Here is a 17,037-nt window from a genome sequence, read left to right as displayed (position 1 = left end):
CTTTGTATTGTATCTTGCAAAGTCGTTTTTTTTTTTTTTTTTTGGAGCAATCATGAATTGCTTATTATTCTCACTTGACCAAAGTTGATTCTGCTCTGATTTTTCAGATTACCATGAAAACGGTTGTTTTTATTATTTAGAGAGAGAGAGAGAGAGAAATTTTCGTCGTCATGGCCACAAATCGTATAATTTTATTCATATTTTTCTCAGTTCTTAACACAAGCGGACATCCTGAAAAAATGTGTTTTTTTCAGTAAAAAACACCTTTATAAAAGAACTGAAACAGCAAAAAATTCCTCTAAGTATACAAACATAAAGTAGTAACTTTATTACCGCATCTTAATCACCATTTCTTTTTTATGGATATGCCTGGTATTACCTATTCTATAAAATCACCAGTCATAATGTGACGAGGACAAATTTCTTGGCCATTTCCATTCCATTCCATTTATAGAAACAAGAAGCCCAGCGAGTAGGGTCCTATTGAAATTCGTGATTGCGAAAAACACAATTTGAACTCAAGACGTCAAAATTAAAATAATTTTTTTTAATGGCGGCATTCCCGCAGATTAAAAACAGACTATCCATGGGTAATAGGTGCTTCTATGGCCGTAAAAACCAATTAAACGCAAATTACATCAGCATTAAAACTAAAATAAGTCTATATAAAACATTGATAAGACCTGTTGTCCTGTATGGGAGTGAATGTTGGGCTCTCAACAGGGCAGAAGAAGACCTTTTATTGATTTTTGAGAGTAAAATTTTAAGAATGATTTTTGGATCATTATAACAAGATAACTGTGAAGAAGAGCTTATAACCATGAAATTTAACAAAAAGTACGGTGAACCTAACATCTTAAAGGCTATAAAGGCGTCTCACATTAGGTGGCTGGGCCACATATTTTGATATGCAAATGCGTTCCCCACAAAAAAAGTCACCTTTTCCAACATTGAAGGGAAACGCCGAAGAGGGAGACCCCCTGTCAGGTGGCTGATATTGATTTTTAAATATAATATATCTTGAAGATATTTCTTTTTTGCTTCCCCTCCTTGTAAAAAAATGGAATCAAAGGACCTGTTTAGGACTAAAATTGAAACTACTGCTCTGCCTAGGTGTTCAGCCCAATAAATTCGAACTTTGGGATTTACTTTTCAATTAACTAATACTTTTATGAAATTAGTACGTTATCGAGAACGCATATTTCACCATGTCATATCAGTAGTTTCTCATCACTCGTTTATTAGAGGAAAGTTTGAGACAATTAAAATAAGTAAATTATTTAAACATTTAAAAATTGTAATTTTTCGTTCAGTATTTCAAAAAAAAATTTTAACAGCTACGTTTAATTACAAAACGCAATATGTTTGAGGCTAAAAGCATGTAATACGTATATTACTAGTAAGAACCCAGAGTCACATATGACGCTGGGTTCTTCCTTTGTTACACTCTACGAGCGAGATTGTACCTTGTATTTCATTTATTTCTTTGTAAATTTGGATAATTAAGAGCCTCAGTTCAAGATTAAAATTTACAAACACTAATAAAAAGCGCTTAAAATTACATAATCCGTCTCAGTATTAAGCTCACTCAATATCACTTAACTGTCCTTCAATGTCGAACTACCAATACAAAAAAAAAAAAAAAAAAAAAAACATTACTTGACTTCCTTTTACCCCAAGTTAATGTCATTTCTCCTCTAGTGGCAATTTTAATGTGATTCAACAGTTTACTCTCTAAATATCACCAAAAGTAGCCAAATTGAAAACAGATTAAAAAATTAAAAAAAAAATCGCCAAATTTGTCGCCAAGTTGGAGACAAAATTTGGCGACCTAAAGAGTGGCGATATATCGCTAAGTGTCCGCCAAATTATAACGCCACTTGAGCTTACATCGAAATCAACAATGATTTCCCCACAAAAAGGGGCAAAAGACCCCTTTAGAAACATCCGAATGCAAACAAAAGGAGAGGTGCACAACTAGACTCCACTAGAAGTCTACGTACCAAATTTCAACTTTCTAGGACATACAGTTCTTGAGTTATGCGACATACATACGCACATCCTCACATACGTACTTACAGACGTCACGAGAAAACTCGATGTAATTAACTCGGGAATCGTCAAAATGGATAATTCGCGTGTCTATACATTCTTAGGCACTTATCCACATGTGGTCGAGTCGAAAAAAAAAAACTCATTATTCATCCAGGGGTGTGTAAAATGGAAATTAAGGTCGATTTTTGAGTGAAAAATTTTTCGTGAATACAATACTTCCTTTTTTGTAAAAGGAAGTAAAAAAAAGGGGGGGAAAAGAAACAGTGTATGTTGGCGCCATAAAAAGTAAAGAAAAAAGATACGTTTATATTGCACATAGTATAAAATTGTGTTGAAAACACTTCAAAATCGATTAGTCATAATTAAAAAAAGTCATGACCCTCCTCCTTAACTCCGATTGCGTAATCTACAGATCAGCGTAACTAATCTTTAGATTTGCTTAAGTAATCAACTAAGTAGGCAGGGGAATTAAAAACAAATTGCATAACATTTGATACAAAAAAATGATATGCCATAATGTAGCTTTTTGCTGTGAAGTAGCATATGAAAAATGATCGATTTTAAATAAAATTTAACTCATTTCTCTCTTTAGTTTTTAAAATCTACTAATTTGGAGGCATTCTGATTATTAGTTTTTATGCAGAAGAAGTATTTATACAATGCGCAGTATGTAAGATAACATAACAAATAAACACCTTTGTGCTAAAAAGTAAAATAAGAAATAGCAACGTCAAAAAGCGCAAATTGCAGAACACGTGTTTCGGCATTAACGTGTATGCAATAATCTGTAATTTGTGCTTTATGACGTTGTTATTTCTTATTTTACGCAGTATATAGTTTTTTAAATAATTAAATAAACAGCAGAAAATTTTTTTCCAAAAATTCTGAAACGGATTTTACTCTTAGCGCGAACAGTAAATCATTTTCGTTTGTTATATTTTTTTATCAAGTTTTGTTGAAAATTAATGCAGAAAAAAATGCAAACTTGTCGAACATGGATACTGAGATTATTAAGTAGCACTTAAGAGGAGGAGGTATTCAGCTGCTCTTAGGAGTCTAACCCCCCAAAAGTTTTCAATATCAATTGCGCCCAAAACCTATACTCTCCACAAACGCATAATAGACTACATACAGTTCTATATAGTTAAAATAATACCAGATAAGTGGAGCTAAAAGCAGAGTAAATATTTCACTGTTTCTCTTTGCCCCATGTTCCCCTACTAATAATTTTTTTTAACTTAGAGTGAAAAAAATGATCGCATTTGAGTAAAAAAAGTGATTGGCTATTCTATTTTTTAATTGTGTCATTAAAAGGCAGTAGGTATATTATATTAAAACGATTTTCGGCATAGAAATTGGTATCCACATCAATCACAAGATATCTTCAAGTTTTCCCCAGTTAGATCCGTTTTTTCAAAAGAGGAAACTGTCCCTTCAACTTCTGATGATATTTGCCAGTAAAAGAAGTATTATTTTTTGTCTCGTGCCGTTTAATATCAGTTGGCCATTAAAAAGTCTTTGGTATAAGAAATTTTTAAATTAGATATGATTGAACGAGTAAGCATTCATTGAAACTACTATATCTAAGCATTTAAAGTTAATAATATCAAAGTTTTGTAGAGATAAAATAAATAGTACAAAGGATATCCACTTTGAAAGAAATTGCCAAGAAAAAGAAAAGACGCTGTATTTTTGCGTGCGGAAAAGCAGACGATAATATTTGTTACCAGATATGCGATTTCTGGAAAGCAAAATTCAAGCAAGGTCAATGGATTGTGTGGCATTCTAACTATCCATTACAAGGCGAATAAAAAGCATCGGAAATCAATAAGCAATCTTGATTTCTTCGAGAAAATAAAAAAAAAATCAACAGATCATTTATCAGTTCAGGATTTATGTAGGATTTAAATTTCGCTTTGGAATGTTTTTTTCAAGCTTTCAAAATTGAATGAAAAAATATTTAAATGAAGAAGTGAAACACGGAAATTGTCCTTTGGAGTCCTTTGAAGATTTTTCGTACAGTAATGTTTCGTTCGAATCGAACTATGCCCTTAAAAGTTATTTGGGAGAGAGGAAGGAGCAAACCGACAGTGTCACAAACCTACTTTCGTTTTTTTTTTCTTCAACATTTATGGAACTAGATATTTATTCATTTATATCATTATTTATTTATTTATTTCCCTGTTTATTTTGTTCTTAAAAAGATATATATTAAGCTTCATTTTTTTAAAATTCTTTTCTTTCTAACTTTTACCGGTAAGTATATAAAAAAATTAGAAAGAGGAGAAAAATTGCGGAAAATGTTAGGTATGAGGGGAAAATTAGGTCTAACATAACTCCGGCAATTTCTTCTCAACATTCCCAACAAACGCTTGAAAAACGCCATCTAAATTTCCAACTGCTAACAATATTTTCAGAAAGATTATCAAGATCAATGGAGAATTACTTGGAAAAATTAAATGAATGTTACTAAAAAAAAAAAACCCCGCAGAAAACATACACTAATTAGTTTTAAAAAATGTTTCTCGAAAAGGAGCAAAACTATAGCAGACGAAATATATAAAAATTTCAGCCGCCGACATGCTATTAAAGCTATGACAAAAGTTAATAGATTTCATCGTCTAGTTTTCTGAATCAATAATTTTGTTAAAATTTAATATTCTTAACTTAAATTTCTTTTAGCAAGCAACAAATCGTTCTTTTGTTTTAAATGTCTCCTTTTTTTTCAATCGGTATAAGATTTAAACGATCTGTTGCTCTCTTGCTTTGCGTTACATAATGTTTCAATGTAGAGAAAATTGATTTTTTGTTCAAAGTTGAACCATTTGAGTAAAAGAAAAAAATTGACGTACTTACAAATCAGCACACTTCTAAGATGTATTGTTCGAAATCGTTTTCAAAATTTAAAATGTAAAAAACAGGATTGCTATACCAGATAAGGATTAAACTTCCTTGTCTTTTCTATACCGACTAAATGAAATTTCCTGACATCGAACTAATAATGAGTTTTTAAAACAATAAAAAGGTGCGGTACACTTATGTTTTATATTGTAGTACTTGTCACTTATTATACATTTTACTTATGTATTGAATTTTTTCACTTTTTTAAATTTCACTTTATTTTCATATTTATAGTATTTAAATTCAACTGACACCAAAAAAAAGTACTTACATAGAAATCACCATACATATATTTTTCTAGATAAACAAAGAGAATAATTTTATTCATAACTTCATAGAGAGTAAAGAAAAACATTTTTAAGAATTAAATAGAAATACATGTATTAAGTACATTCTGAATGTATTAGATATTATAAAGAAATAAAAACTTCTATTTAAACACGTGCTTTTATTTTATTTATTTATTTATTTTGTGCAAAACAAAAAAAAAAAACGCTTCAATACCCCATCTTTATGTTATATGTATTTTTAACGATATAAAAAATTTTATAAAAAAAACAATTGATGTTGCTTACTTGAAAGGAAAATATTATCTATGTACTCTAGTTTTAAAAAAAAGTAAAGGCAAAGCTTTAATTTTGGCTTCATAATCAGAAAAAAATTCTATCCTCGTTTCCTCTCGAACTAAAAAATTTCCAGACTTTTCCAGGTGTCAGAAATTTCCTAGACTTTTCCAGGTTAGCCAGGTTTGTAGACAGCTAGAAAAATTACAATGAATGACACAATACAACGAGCAATAAACGAATACAAATATAAAGACAGAAAGTTGCATTAAAAGTTAAAGAAAGTGTAATGAATAATAAGTGAAAATAATTGTTCTGATTGAATGTTTTCTTTCATTATGCGAGGAGAGAAGAAAACGAAAGAAAGAAAAGCATTAAAGTAAAAAAGAAAAAAACTCTGGTGATAGTTAAAGCTGTTAAAAAATGAAGAAATTAAAAATGTAATATATTCTATTAATAATATGTAACCAATAATAAACGAAAATAATAGTTCTTACGGAATGTTTTTTTTTTAATTCTACGAGGAGGGAAGAAAAAGAAAGAAGGAATGAAAGAAGTAGAGTGAAAAAAGAAGAACCCCTGGTGAAATTTAAAGCTATAAAAAAGTTGAAGAAAATAAAAATTTAAACAATTCTATAAATGATAGGTAACCTATATTAAGTGAAAATAATTGTTCTGATCGAATGTTTTCTTTTGTTACACGAGGAGAGAAGAAAACGAAAGAAAGAGAGAACGAAAGAAGTAGAGTAAAAAAGGAAAAAACTTCAGGTGCAGTGTGTTTAGAGCTATAAAAACAGAATTCCGAAACGCGCTGACGATACATAGAGCCAGGGGTAAAACACGAGGTAGGAAAAAAGATCAAACTGACCTGCGCATCCGGAGAAGATCATAGAAAAGTCCGATCGTGGAGGCCACGGATGAACATCTGATTGCAGCCCGCTCAGCCTCCATCTCAGTGGGTCACGAGAACAGCAGCGCCGAACCGGTCCCCGGGGAAAGACAGACGAAATTTTACTTTCCAAGATCCACGATTTTTTTTTTTTTTCCCCAGCTTTTCCTTCACGAGGGACAAGACCGGTTTTCGAAGTTATTTTGATTGTTGTTTATTTCTCATAACTAATATCGGAACCTCACGGCCGGCCCCCTCGTTCCTAGATACCACCGTAAATGAAGATGCGTGATTTTTTTTTTTTTTTTTTTGCATTCTTCTTTCTGCTGGCTTAGCTGTTTCCCCCCCCCCCCCCCCAAGAGTGTAAGGACAAAAAACTTCAGAAAATTCTTTCTCCGTTCAACGCACATAGGGTCTCTCCTTTGTCCGACCCCTGAAACAAATCTAGAACGTATAAACGAACATCAGGAATTTTTCTAGGGGGTGGTAAATAAAATTAGTAAATGCGCTTTTATTTTCAAATTAATTTATAAGATAGTTACTTGTAAAACAAAAGTCTGCAATTTATAACGACAATTACTACATTTTGCTTTCATTTTAAAAAAGTTTATTATAATGTCCTTCACATACTTTCGTATTTTCTCTGATTCAAAACGTTGGAGAAACCTTTTTTTAATAGACATCTCTGTGCTGTCATATGAGGCAGTGATAAGCTAAGGGGTGTAATTGCTAAAATTAATAAAATTGGGGTAACCAGTCCAAGTAGTAGGAAAATCTCTCTTCTGTTTTGGGGCAAGAGATGGCATACTGGTAACCCTGTACAGCAAGATTTAAAAAAAAAAAAAAATCAATGAAAGCCTACCTAGAATGTGAACTTTAAACGCGTTTTGCTCAAAACTATACAAAGCTTATTTACACCCCTTTGCTTCTCACTGCCTCGTTCTCGTATAGGCAATGTGCATTATTGATATGGTACAAATTTTATTTTTACTATTTTTCAATCTTAGACGATTTGTAGATAAATAATATAACAGTAGAATTCGAATTGCATTTTTAAAATGTATGTCTCGAGGTTTAGGATTAAAAAAAAAATGAATCAATTCTCTTTCCAATGCTCAAGTTACACAATTTACAGTCAGTGCTTAATTTTTAGCAAAATTATGGGAGCTTTATAGTCTTCAGGACTTATTTCAATGTGTGATTGTCTGAATTCCGTTTAACATGGTAAAATTTACACATCATTGAAAAGAAAGTGCAAGAACTGAGCTCCCTTGAGCTCCCATGCAAATTTAGCCCTGTTTAGTTTTGTCTTTTATTTCATCAGTTTTCTCAAACCAGTGGGCAATTTTTAACCTTTCAATTTCACTTCACTTAATTTGAACTTAGTACGAAATATTGACATCTTTAATTTATCAAGGACGGATTCAGAAGCTTTTCGAGAGAGGAACAGTGTTTTTATAACATTCTCTTTACTACGTTTATTGGTTTACAAATGTTGATCACAAATGTCTTACTTCAATTCCAAAATATTTCTAGGGGGGAGGGGCTCTTTAAAATCATAAGAAATCGTCTAAAATTTCGCTTTTTCAACTTCAATTTCAAGAAATTGCCCGTGAAAATCTCTCAAAAGAGTGGCGCCCCCCTTGCCTTGTATCCGCCCCTGTAATTAACACGCATTTGTTGCAATGAAAAAAAAAATATTTTTTCAGTCACTTTTTTTTTTACTTTGTCGAAATGTCAACATGATTGTGGTAAAAAAACCTATTCTGTTCTATCCATTAGTATTCTTTCCTAAATCTTTCAAACCTATTCGCTCATCATAAAGAAAGACATTTATGACTTCAAAATGGAAATTAAACTTTTGAAGAACAAAAAAATCGAAGACCTTAAAGAGTAAACGTAATTATGCATTCTCTTTCCAACTTGAATAATTAAATACTGTGTTTCAGGAGAACTTTCACCTCTAAATCACAACTGTCAACTCTCATGAATGTCTTTCATTTGGTTTTATGAATATTTTATGCTAATGCTGAAGTTAAATATTTTCGCAATTACAAATCAGTTTGAGATTGTGACAGATTATTTTTAGGTCACGCTTTAAAATTTTGGTTCCCAGCAGGTGGTCGGTGGTCGACAGGAGCTCGCTTGGGGGAGTGTCTGGTTACCCGAAGGGCAAGCAGGGCACATACATTCCCAGGGGCTGAGTCAGAAGGAAGACCCAAATTTATTTAAAAAAAAAATTATATGATAACTTTGTTTCTCTGTTTAATGGAAAAAAAGGTGAGAAAGCTGAGACATATATGAAGCAATGATCACAACAAGGAAATTTTTCTAAGTCAACATTTAAAAAACAGTTAACTTTTGGACTGGAGAAAAAAAAATTTCTAGTCATTACTAAATACTGAGTTATTTTATAGCTATATCTATAGTTAAACCACGAAAAAGGTGAAAAATCGTAACTCAGTTCTTCATGTTCAATGTTCACTTGACACTTGACACCCTCAGAGACCACCCGCACCTACCAATTACTTGGTTTATCGGTTTTAAATGCTCAGATAAATCTGAACAAGTGGGTCTCTGAGGAACTTTATTTAATTACATAAAAATACAGGAAAAATACATTGTTATCTGTTACAAGTTCAATGGTCAAGCAACTACAAGCAAAACAAAATTTTACCACCAAAGAAAATTAAAGTTTAAATGAGACAGTGAGAAGCAAAGGGATGTAAGTAGACATTTTCAACTTTTGAGTAAAACCCGTTTAAAGATAACATCCTAAGTAGGCTTTCATTATTTTTTTTTCTAAATCATGCTGTATAGCAGCAACTACCAGGGCGACTAGTACCATCTCTTTCCCCAAAACAGAGAAGAGGTTCACCCCTAACATGTGTACTGGTTATCTCCAAATATTTAATTTTGCCACTTACATGCCTTTGCTTATTTCTGCCTCAAATGTTATCTCCACCAGTTAGTCTGCCGAATAAACGCGACTTCTGGGGATGAGTTCTTGATGAAAACTCTATGGCAGATGTTGCTCCAGTTACCTTATACTGCGCAGTAGAGAGACTAGGCCTTAGTCAACTAATAGATTTCTTCACAGGCTTTAGCCAACAAATCGTGGAGACTTGAAACAATAAAAATACTGTGAAATCCCGTAGCGACGAATACCGATATAACGAAATATCCGTTACAACGAACAAAATATGTGGTCCCGTTTTAAAACCCGATAAGATAATGTTTAAAAAAAATCTCGTTTTAGCGAAATGATTTTTTTTTTTTTTTTTCAAAAATTTGTTACAGCGAAATGTTTTTCTCAATAACAGTTTGAATATTTTTTACTTATTGCTGTTTTCGGAAATTAAAAAACGACTTTCACAAGTCGTAACGTGAAAACTCCGTTTGTACTTTCGAAATAGAGCCATTCAAGGTGGAATTCCGTTCACGCTGAAACGTAAACTGACTTATGACAACAAATGCCAATATCTTTCCTAGTGGTCAGTGAAGTGTCATAAATTAATCTTTTATAATGCCCTCTGGGAAAAAATCTCGTACAAAAGAAAATAATCATTTTTTTGAAGACAACCAATGAACAAAAGGGTTAGAGTTCAATATATTTTTCATTGTTTTTTCGGAATAAATAATGTTTAATTATATTTTAGACCGTTAATAATGGTAAATGTTGCAGATTTAATTATATTAGAGTGGAGATTTGCAAAGTTAACACATTTATGAAAATAAAGGAAGTTTTAAGACGATTCCGTTACAACGAACAATCCGTTACAACGAAAAATTTCATCGGTCCCTTGGAGTTCGTTGTAATGGGATTTCACTGTGCCTAATAAGACTAACGTAGGCATGCTGTATAGTAGACAGTAACAGGTTTTTTTCAATGGCATTTTGCTTACCCTTTATTCCGAAGCACTGACTCTTATATTTTTTACTGTTATTCCCAGTGGCTGAAAGAGGCCCAAAAACCTTTTTCAGTCCGGTTGGTCTGACAAATGGAATAATTTCGTTGGAGTAAACCAGAAATTCTCAACCTAGGTTCAGTGGGTTCTCTGAAACTTCAACGAGATTCCGCTACTGATCACTAAATGTTTAGTAAATTGTAATTTTTACAAAAGATCGAATTCTTAAAGGAGGTTTGATTGTAAAAATAAGCATAAATATAAATATTTTGTTTGTCGCTTTTGGTGTTTATTCATAGAATATATTTTAGAAAACCAAGTAAACGCTCCATTTGCTGGCTTACCGTTCTATATTTTATTATACATAGGATACTTGTATTGTCTTCTTTACTAATAATAAAGTTGATAGTCTATGTCCGGATCTCTGGATGTCTGTTACGCGCATAGCCAGCGCCTAAACTGTTCGGCCGATTTTCATGAAATTTGGTAAAAAATTAGTTCGTAGCATAGGAATGAGCACCTTGAAACGATTTTCTGAAAATTCGATTTTGTTCTTTTTCTATTCTAATTTTAAGAACATTTTATCGAGTAAATGTTCATAATATGGAAGAGTAAACTCTCATAACGTGGACGAGCAAATTACCATACACTGGGTGAGCAAATTAACATAGCCAATTGACGAGAAATTCATCATCCATTATTTGTAAATATACAGGCGGACCAAATGACCTTTTAATTTTTTATTACAGGCAAAGCCGTGCGGGTACCACTAGAGATAAAATAAAGATAGATAAACAATACATATTGTAAATTTGAGTAAGACAAAGTTTAGATATCCTATTTTTGCTTCTCTTTGATCCAGATGTTCCTTCAAGAAAACGGTAAGCTCCAGGGTCCAATTTCCCAATATGCAGAGTAGGCAGCTGCCTAAGGCGGCAAAATTTTCAGGGGCAGCAAATTTTGCTTTAACCACACATTTTTTTAATGTTTTTTTTATTCTTGAAAGTAAAATATTCCCTTTCTTTCATTTTTCAGATTCAATTTTTTTCTTATAATTCAATAATAATTACTTTCACACATCAAAATCAAATGTTTTTCAATCAGGGTAATTGATCAGCTTAAAATAGTAAGTAAAGATAAAAAGCGGATGTCAATTTCAGAAAGTGTCGTTGCGTTTATCCAGAAATCGCAACAAGATTTGAGTTAGGCTAAGATTTTTAGTACTATACTAAAATTTATTCAGTACTGGTTTCTTGAGTGATTGACGTTTATTTTATTTTTTACATTATTAATATTTTCAAATTGTTTTCTGTTAATATCAAGTCTCGGAGGCAATTTTTTGGAAGATCGCTGTGACCTCCCAAAAATGTAAAACGTCATCATTTCTTCATAAGCTTGACAGTTTAAATTTCAGAAACACTTGTTTGAGTTTTTGCTTCTTTTAGGGGGGGGCGGCAGATTTCAAATCTGCCTAGGGGCGGCATGGAGTTAAATTCGGGGCCGGTAAGCTCAAAGGTTCCCCAAAGCTTAAAAAGTTGAATACTGCTGAAGAAAGCAAATTGTAAATCTCTCAAAAGAATCAGATGAAATTTGAATAGGACTATAGAAGTAATGCATTCTGAAATTGGTTGATAACGATGCTGTATTTAAAAAAAGTCGCAGTTAGCATTTCAAAGACTCCCTCAAATAACAAAATTTTAATTACAGTCATAAATTCAATCCATACAAACTGAAAGCAATCACAAATCAAAAACATTCTCTGAATTCAGTAAACATTAAATCAATAGCTTAAGTTTAAATGTCTCAAAGATGTGGCCTAAAATGTAATTTTAAATCCCGCTAGCTAAGTTGAAGTCTTGAAGTCTAATTGCATATGTATTTTTTTACTAAAAAATAACCTCTTCGTATTCGCTAAAGATAAAAATTATTTTACTGAAGAGGTTCTTAAAGTTCTCTTATATCAAAAGTATGCTCTAAATTCGTCCCGTTCATTGCTTAGTTTTCCTGTTTACCTCCCGCAGTTTACTAAAACCTATAATTTAGACCTTTCTAATCATACCACAAACAATTTCTTTATCACTTGGCAACACAATGGAAGCTGCAATTATTTCTTTCAAACCAAATTTGTTCCATTTTCTTTGATCGTTTCGACCCAGTAATGGAAATGGAAAAGCTGTAAAAAAAAGACATTTGCAAAAAGTGGAAAGTAAACCACAATCCTTTGGGATTTAATAATATTTAAAATGATGTTTTGATTCGCAAGAGAATCGTTAAAACATTTATAATCGGATTGGTCGCAAAAGAAAGTTTCTAAGATTAAGCGCATACACGCCTTCAGGCTTATGATACCCATTAGAAGAATATGTATGTATGTTTTTGTTCGCATTCACTTTTCGTTTCTATTTCAAGCACCTTTTCAGATTCTTAGAGGATTGTCTTTTACTTTTTAAGATAACTTCTAACAGGGCTTAGTTTGTATGGGAGCTCACAGGATCAAAGCTCGAGTGTAAGTTTCTTTAATTTATGTGAGTTTTTGCATTTTTGAAGGAATGTAGGCTATTTATTTATGAGAATAAGTGATTAAGACTGTAAGGCTCCCGCATTTCTTTTATTAGAAATTAAGCCCTGATTCCAATTTAAATATCAAAATTTGTAAACGAAGAGATTTTCTTCTAAATTTTTGAAGATTCAGGACCCTCAGATATCTTTTTTTCTGAATGCAGTTTCATTTTTACATGTACATATAATTCATTTTTCAAATTTCGGTAATGTAGCAGCAAGAGCGGTTCTGGGGTTGACATTTGGGAGAGGCACAGAATAATTTCTAGAAACGTGTGAAAACTTATTTATCTTATTCATAATTTCAAGAAAGGTACGAAATGTTCAAAATTTTAACAAAAGTTGTAAATTTTAAAATAAGCATTTACAAATGCTCTTTATAAAAACAAATTCGAAAAAGGTTTTCCCGTGCATGTTCTACGTCAGAAAATCTCTTCTCTAAATTTTGTTAGAATTAAATTAATCTTTTAGAACTATTATTCATATAGAATTCCACTTTCCCCATAGGCCTTTAATCGTAAAAAATTTTAAGTTGCTCAAGTTTGAACGAAAAGTTACATTTTATTCAAAAAATAACTCATTTTTAAAAAACTTATAGATATAAAAAACGATTGGATTCGAGCAGAACAAGAACCCTAAAATGTAAAGGAGTTAATAGGTCCCTTATTACGTTTGTTTCCATTTTTTAATGTATCTTGAAATAGTCAATCTATTGTTAACAGAGGCGTAGCGTTACCAAAAATTGGGGGGGGGGGCACCAGGGCTTTCGCCAAGAAAAGCGTTATCCCCCCTCCTCTAGTTTTTCAGAAATCGAGTCACCAATTTCGTGATTTAAAAGAAAAAAAAAACACTCAGAAAGGAAATCTTCGCGATCTTAAGAAAATAAAGGTTTTATAAAGGGTATTTTTTCGGCGAAATTCTGAAAGCAAATGCCATCTTTGAATATTATTTAAGAACATCCAAGGTTCTGCATTATGATTTACCTAACTGGGGGCCGCTGAAACGAATGTTTCCAACATTTTTTTTAACGAAGCTTCAGTCAAATAAAAATTGAATTGGTGAATAAACATAACTTCGTAGGGGCAACTGACATTGTTACATTTCTATCTTTTTTTTTTCTTTTGCCTTTTTTTTAAATAAAAATATTGTGGAAATCGCAGTTAATACGGAGAAAAATATATGTGCCGCCAAAATACATTTTAAATAGAAAAAAAGTTGAAACAGAGTAAGCCAGATTTTTAAAATGTCACACCAGTAGTTCTAAATGTTTAAATATAAAAAGCGAGGGGGAAAAAAAGAATTCTACATCGATATTCAGCAGGCATGACATTTAAAACAAAAGAAAGTGAAAAGGTATCGCTGAAAAGAACCATATCAGTTCTAAATCTTGAAAGTGTTTTTTGACGGTGGCTGCAAACGCTTGTATTTCAAACAAATAAAAATATATAAGGCTGGAAATTGAAAATTTCATTATGAAAAACCAAAGCAGTCAAATAATTTTCGAAAAGAAAAACTGATGGAGAGTTTTCAGAACATTTTTATCAATAATTTAATCAAATAAAAAAGATAGAGACATTGCCAAAGAAAGAGGAGGGAGAGAGGTCCCGAACTCTCTATCCCTTCAACTCACGCAATCAAACCTAGCCTAGAAGAGCAATTTTGGAAATTTGACTTTGAAAAAGTCTCCGAACCCCACGTCTTCTCCAATCGCCATCAAAGATGGTCTAAAATTGCGTAAGGACTTCGATTTCAAGAAGCATCTAGAAGTGACCCCTGCCCAAACTCTCGAATAACAGCCCTCCCCCATCCTTGAACATCGTCTAAAATTCTATTTTTAGGACTTAGAGTAAAAATTCCGAAGTTCCCCGAACCTTTCCTACCTCTAATATCACCAAGGACTGTCTAAAATTTCGAATTTATGGCTTGGATTATGATAATATTTCTGGGAAGAGTCCCCGAATGTACCTTGATAATATCATTGAGCATCTTATGTATGATTCCTCTTGCCTGTTTTTCTGTCGCTACACGAGATCTTATTTATTCCTTCATCAAATTCCATGATTTACTACTCCTTTTAAAGCTTATCGTGTCTACTAATGACGAAAAAGGTATCCACGGTCTAAATATTGCCTTCTTTTTTCTTTTTGTCAAAAAATGTTATTTTTCCTATTTTTATTGCACATTACTTCACAGCCGAGAGCGAAGACACATTGGCTCGGTCGGATAAAGCAGCGTGCTAGTGCTAATAAGGGGACTTGTGTTCAAATCTGGGTCGAAAAATATCGTTTTAATGGGGCCTTTTACTTCAGCAAAATTCTTAACCAAGTTTCTATTGATATGCAAAATTATACTCATAGCAGAATTCTAAGCAGCAGTTCTGTTGTTGTTAAAATCAGGAAGCAAAACATTGATTTTAACACTGCCAATCGCAGTTTAATTTTCAAAATATTTTAACAAAGTAAAAGCGTAAATTTCAATTTATTTTGCTGCTTTACTACGCATTGGTTTTGTCTATAGCATCTCATGGTTGCATTGAAATCAGAAAATTCCTCCTTTGAGTGCAAATGCTTCACGTGGGTCAACCAGCCATCTAAAATTGCGTTTCTGGAATTTTAATTTCGGAAAATTGGTGAAGACAGGCCTCGAAACTCTTCTCACGCTAACATGACCAAATGTGGTCCAAAACCACGTTTTAACAAAACTTCGAAATTTTTATGGGGGAGCGTCCGCCCCTTAGCGCACCTTATTTAAAAAAAAAAAAAAAAAAAACTGGAATCCGTTTTTCCTATGGTTTTCTCTTCTAGATTTAGAAATAAGCTATGTTATAGTGATTTGAAAACCAAGGGCTTTGATATGTCAGGTATTAGATACTTGAGAACCTGAGGGAGAAAATTAAATCATTACTCTGAGAGGGAAAAAAATGCAAGGAAGATATAAAGAAGCGTTTAAAAGTTGTAGAACCGTAAGGGTATAATAGAACCTGTCTTTTATTGGTAATAAACTACCATTCTTTCAGTAAAAATTCGAATTAAAATTTAAAATCAGTCCTAATTTTGTTTGTATCTAAATAGACATAAAAATATAGTAAGAATTATCTTCATGATCCAAAAAGTATCAACATAAATATGAAAATTACAAAGTAAACAAATATTTTTCAGTTGATATATAGTGTTTTGTCAGAGCTGCGGAGTCGGAGTCGGAGTCAGACAGGTTTTTGGACAATGGAGTGAGAGCCAGAGTCGGGAGTCGATAGTTTAAAATTCCTAAAGCCAGAGTAGGTCATTTTTTCTCCGACACTGCAGCCCAGATTTTTATTATCTTTTCAAAACACAAAATTATTTGATTTGTACAACTTTAAAGAAGGAAATTCTAAAAATCTTATAACTTGCAAGCCATATTTACGAAAAATTGAAAATTGAGTACCTTAGTAAAAGTATCGAATTTAAAAGAAATTTCAAAAAAAAAAAAAAAAGAAAGAAAGAAAGGCAGAAGAGAAAAAGAAGAATCATAAAAATGTATTAAGTTTTATCGTCCTCAATTGGAAGAAGAGTGCCGCAATACGAAGAAATGAAATTTTACAAGAGAAGCTGTTGAAGGGACAGTTTCACAATTTTTAGCAATTGCATTGTATAAACGAGCTGATGTGTGCATCACATTACTTCCTTTTACTCCAATTTAATGTCATTTAACCATTACTGGAAATTTTAATGTGATTCAATAGTTTACTCTCTAAATATCACCAACAGTGGCGAAATTGAAATCAGATTTTTTAAAAAAAATCGCCAAATTTTTTGCTAAATTGGCGACAAAACTTGGCGACCAAAAGACTGGCGATATATTGCCAAGTGTCCGCCAAATTATTACATCACTTGACTTCACATCAAACTTAACAATGATTTCCCCCCAAAAAGGGGCAAAAGACCCCTTTAAAAACACCCAAAGGGGAGGTGCACAACTAGACCCCACTAGGAGTCTACGTACCAAATTTCAACTTTCTAGGACATACCGCTCTTGAGTTGTGCGACATACATACGCACATTCGCACATACGCACGTACATACAGTGGCTCCAAAAAGTGCTCGTACACCTTGAAATTTTGTAATAAAACCAAAACAACACAAAACTGAATTCGAATATGAAGTCCAATTTTTTTTTCACACCA

At 32.4% G+C, this 17,037-nt stretch overlaps 1 protein-coding gene across 1 annotated transcript in view; it reads right to left on the bottom strand.

Annotated features, from left to right (window-relative positions):
• Positions 1-6,501, bottom strand: part of LOC129222048 (prolyl 4-hydroxylase subunit alpha-1-like) — a 106,135-nt gene extending 99,634 nt beyond the window's left edge. The window contains exon 1 of the mRNA XM_054856466.1: positions 6,388-6,501. Within this exon, the coding sequence (XP_054712441.1) occupies positions 6,388-6,470 (83 nt within the window). The 5' untranslated portion in view covers positions 6,471-6,501. The remainder of the gene's footprint in view (positions 1-6,387) is intronic.
• Between the last annotated feature and the right edge of the window lie 10,536 nt (positions 6,502-17,037).

Source organism: Uloborus diversus, chromosome 5, assembly GCF_026930045.1.
Source record: "Uloborus diversus isolate 005 chromosome 5, Udiv.v.3.1, whole genome shotgun sequence".
Taxonomy (NCBI): Eukaryota; Metazoa; Arthropoda; class Arachnida; order Araneae; family Uloboridae; genus Uloborus; species Uloborus diversus.
The sequence above is the reverse complement of the archived record's forward strand: the minus strand, read 5'-3'. Positions and strand labels throughout refer to the sequence as shown.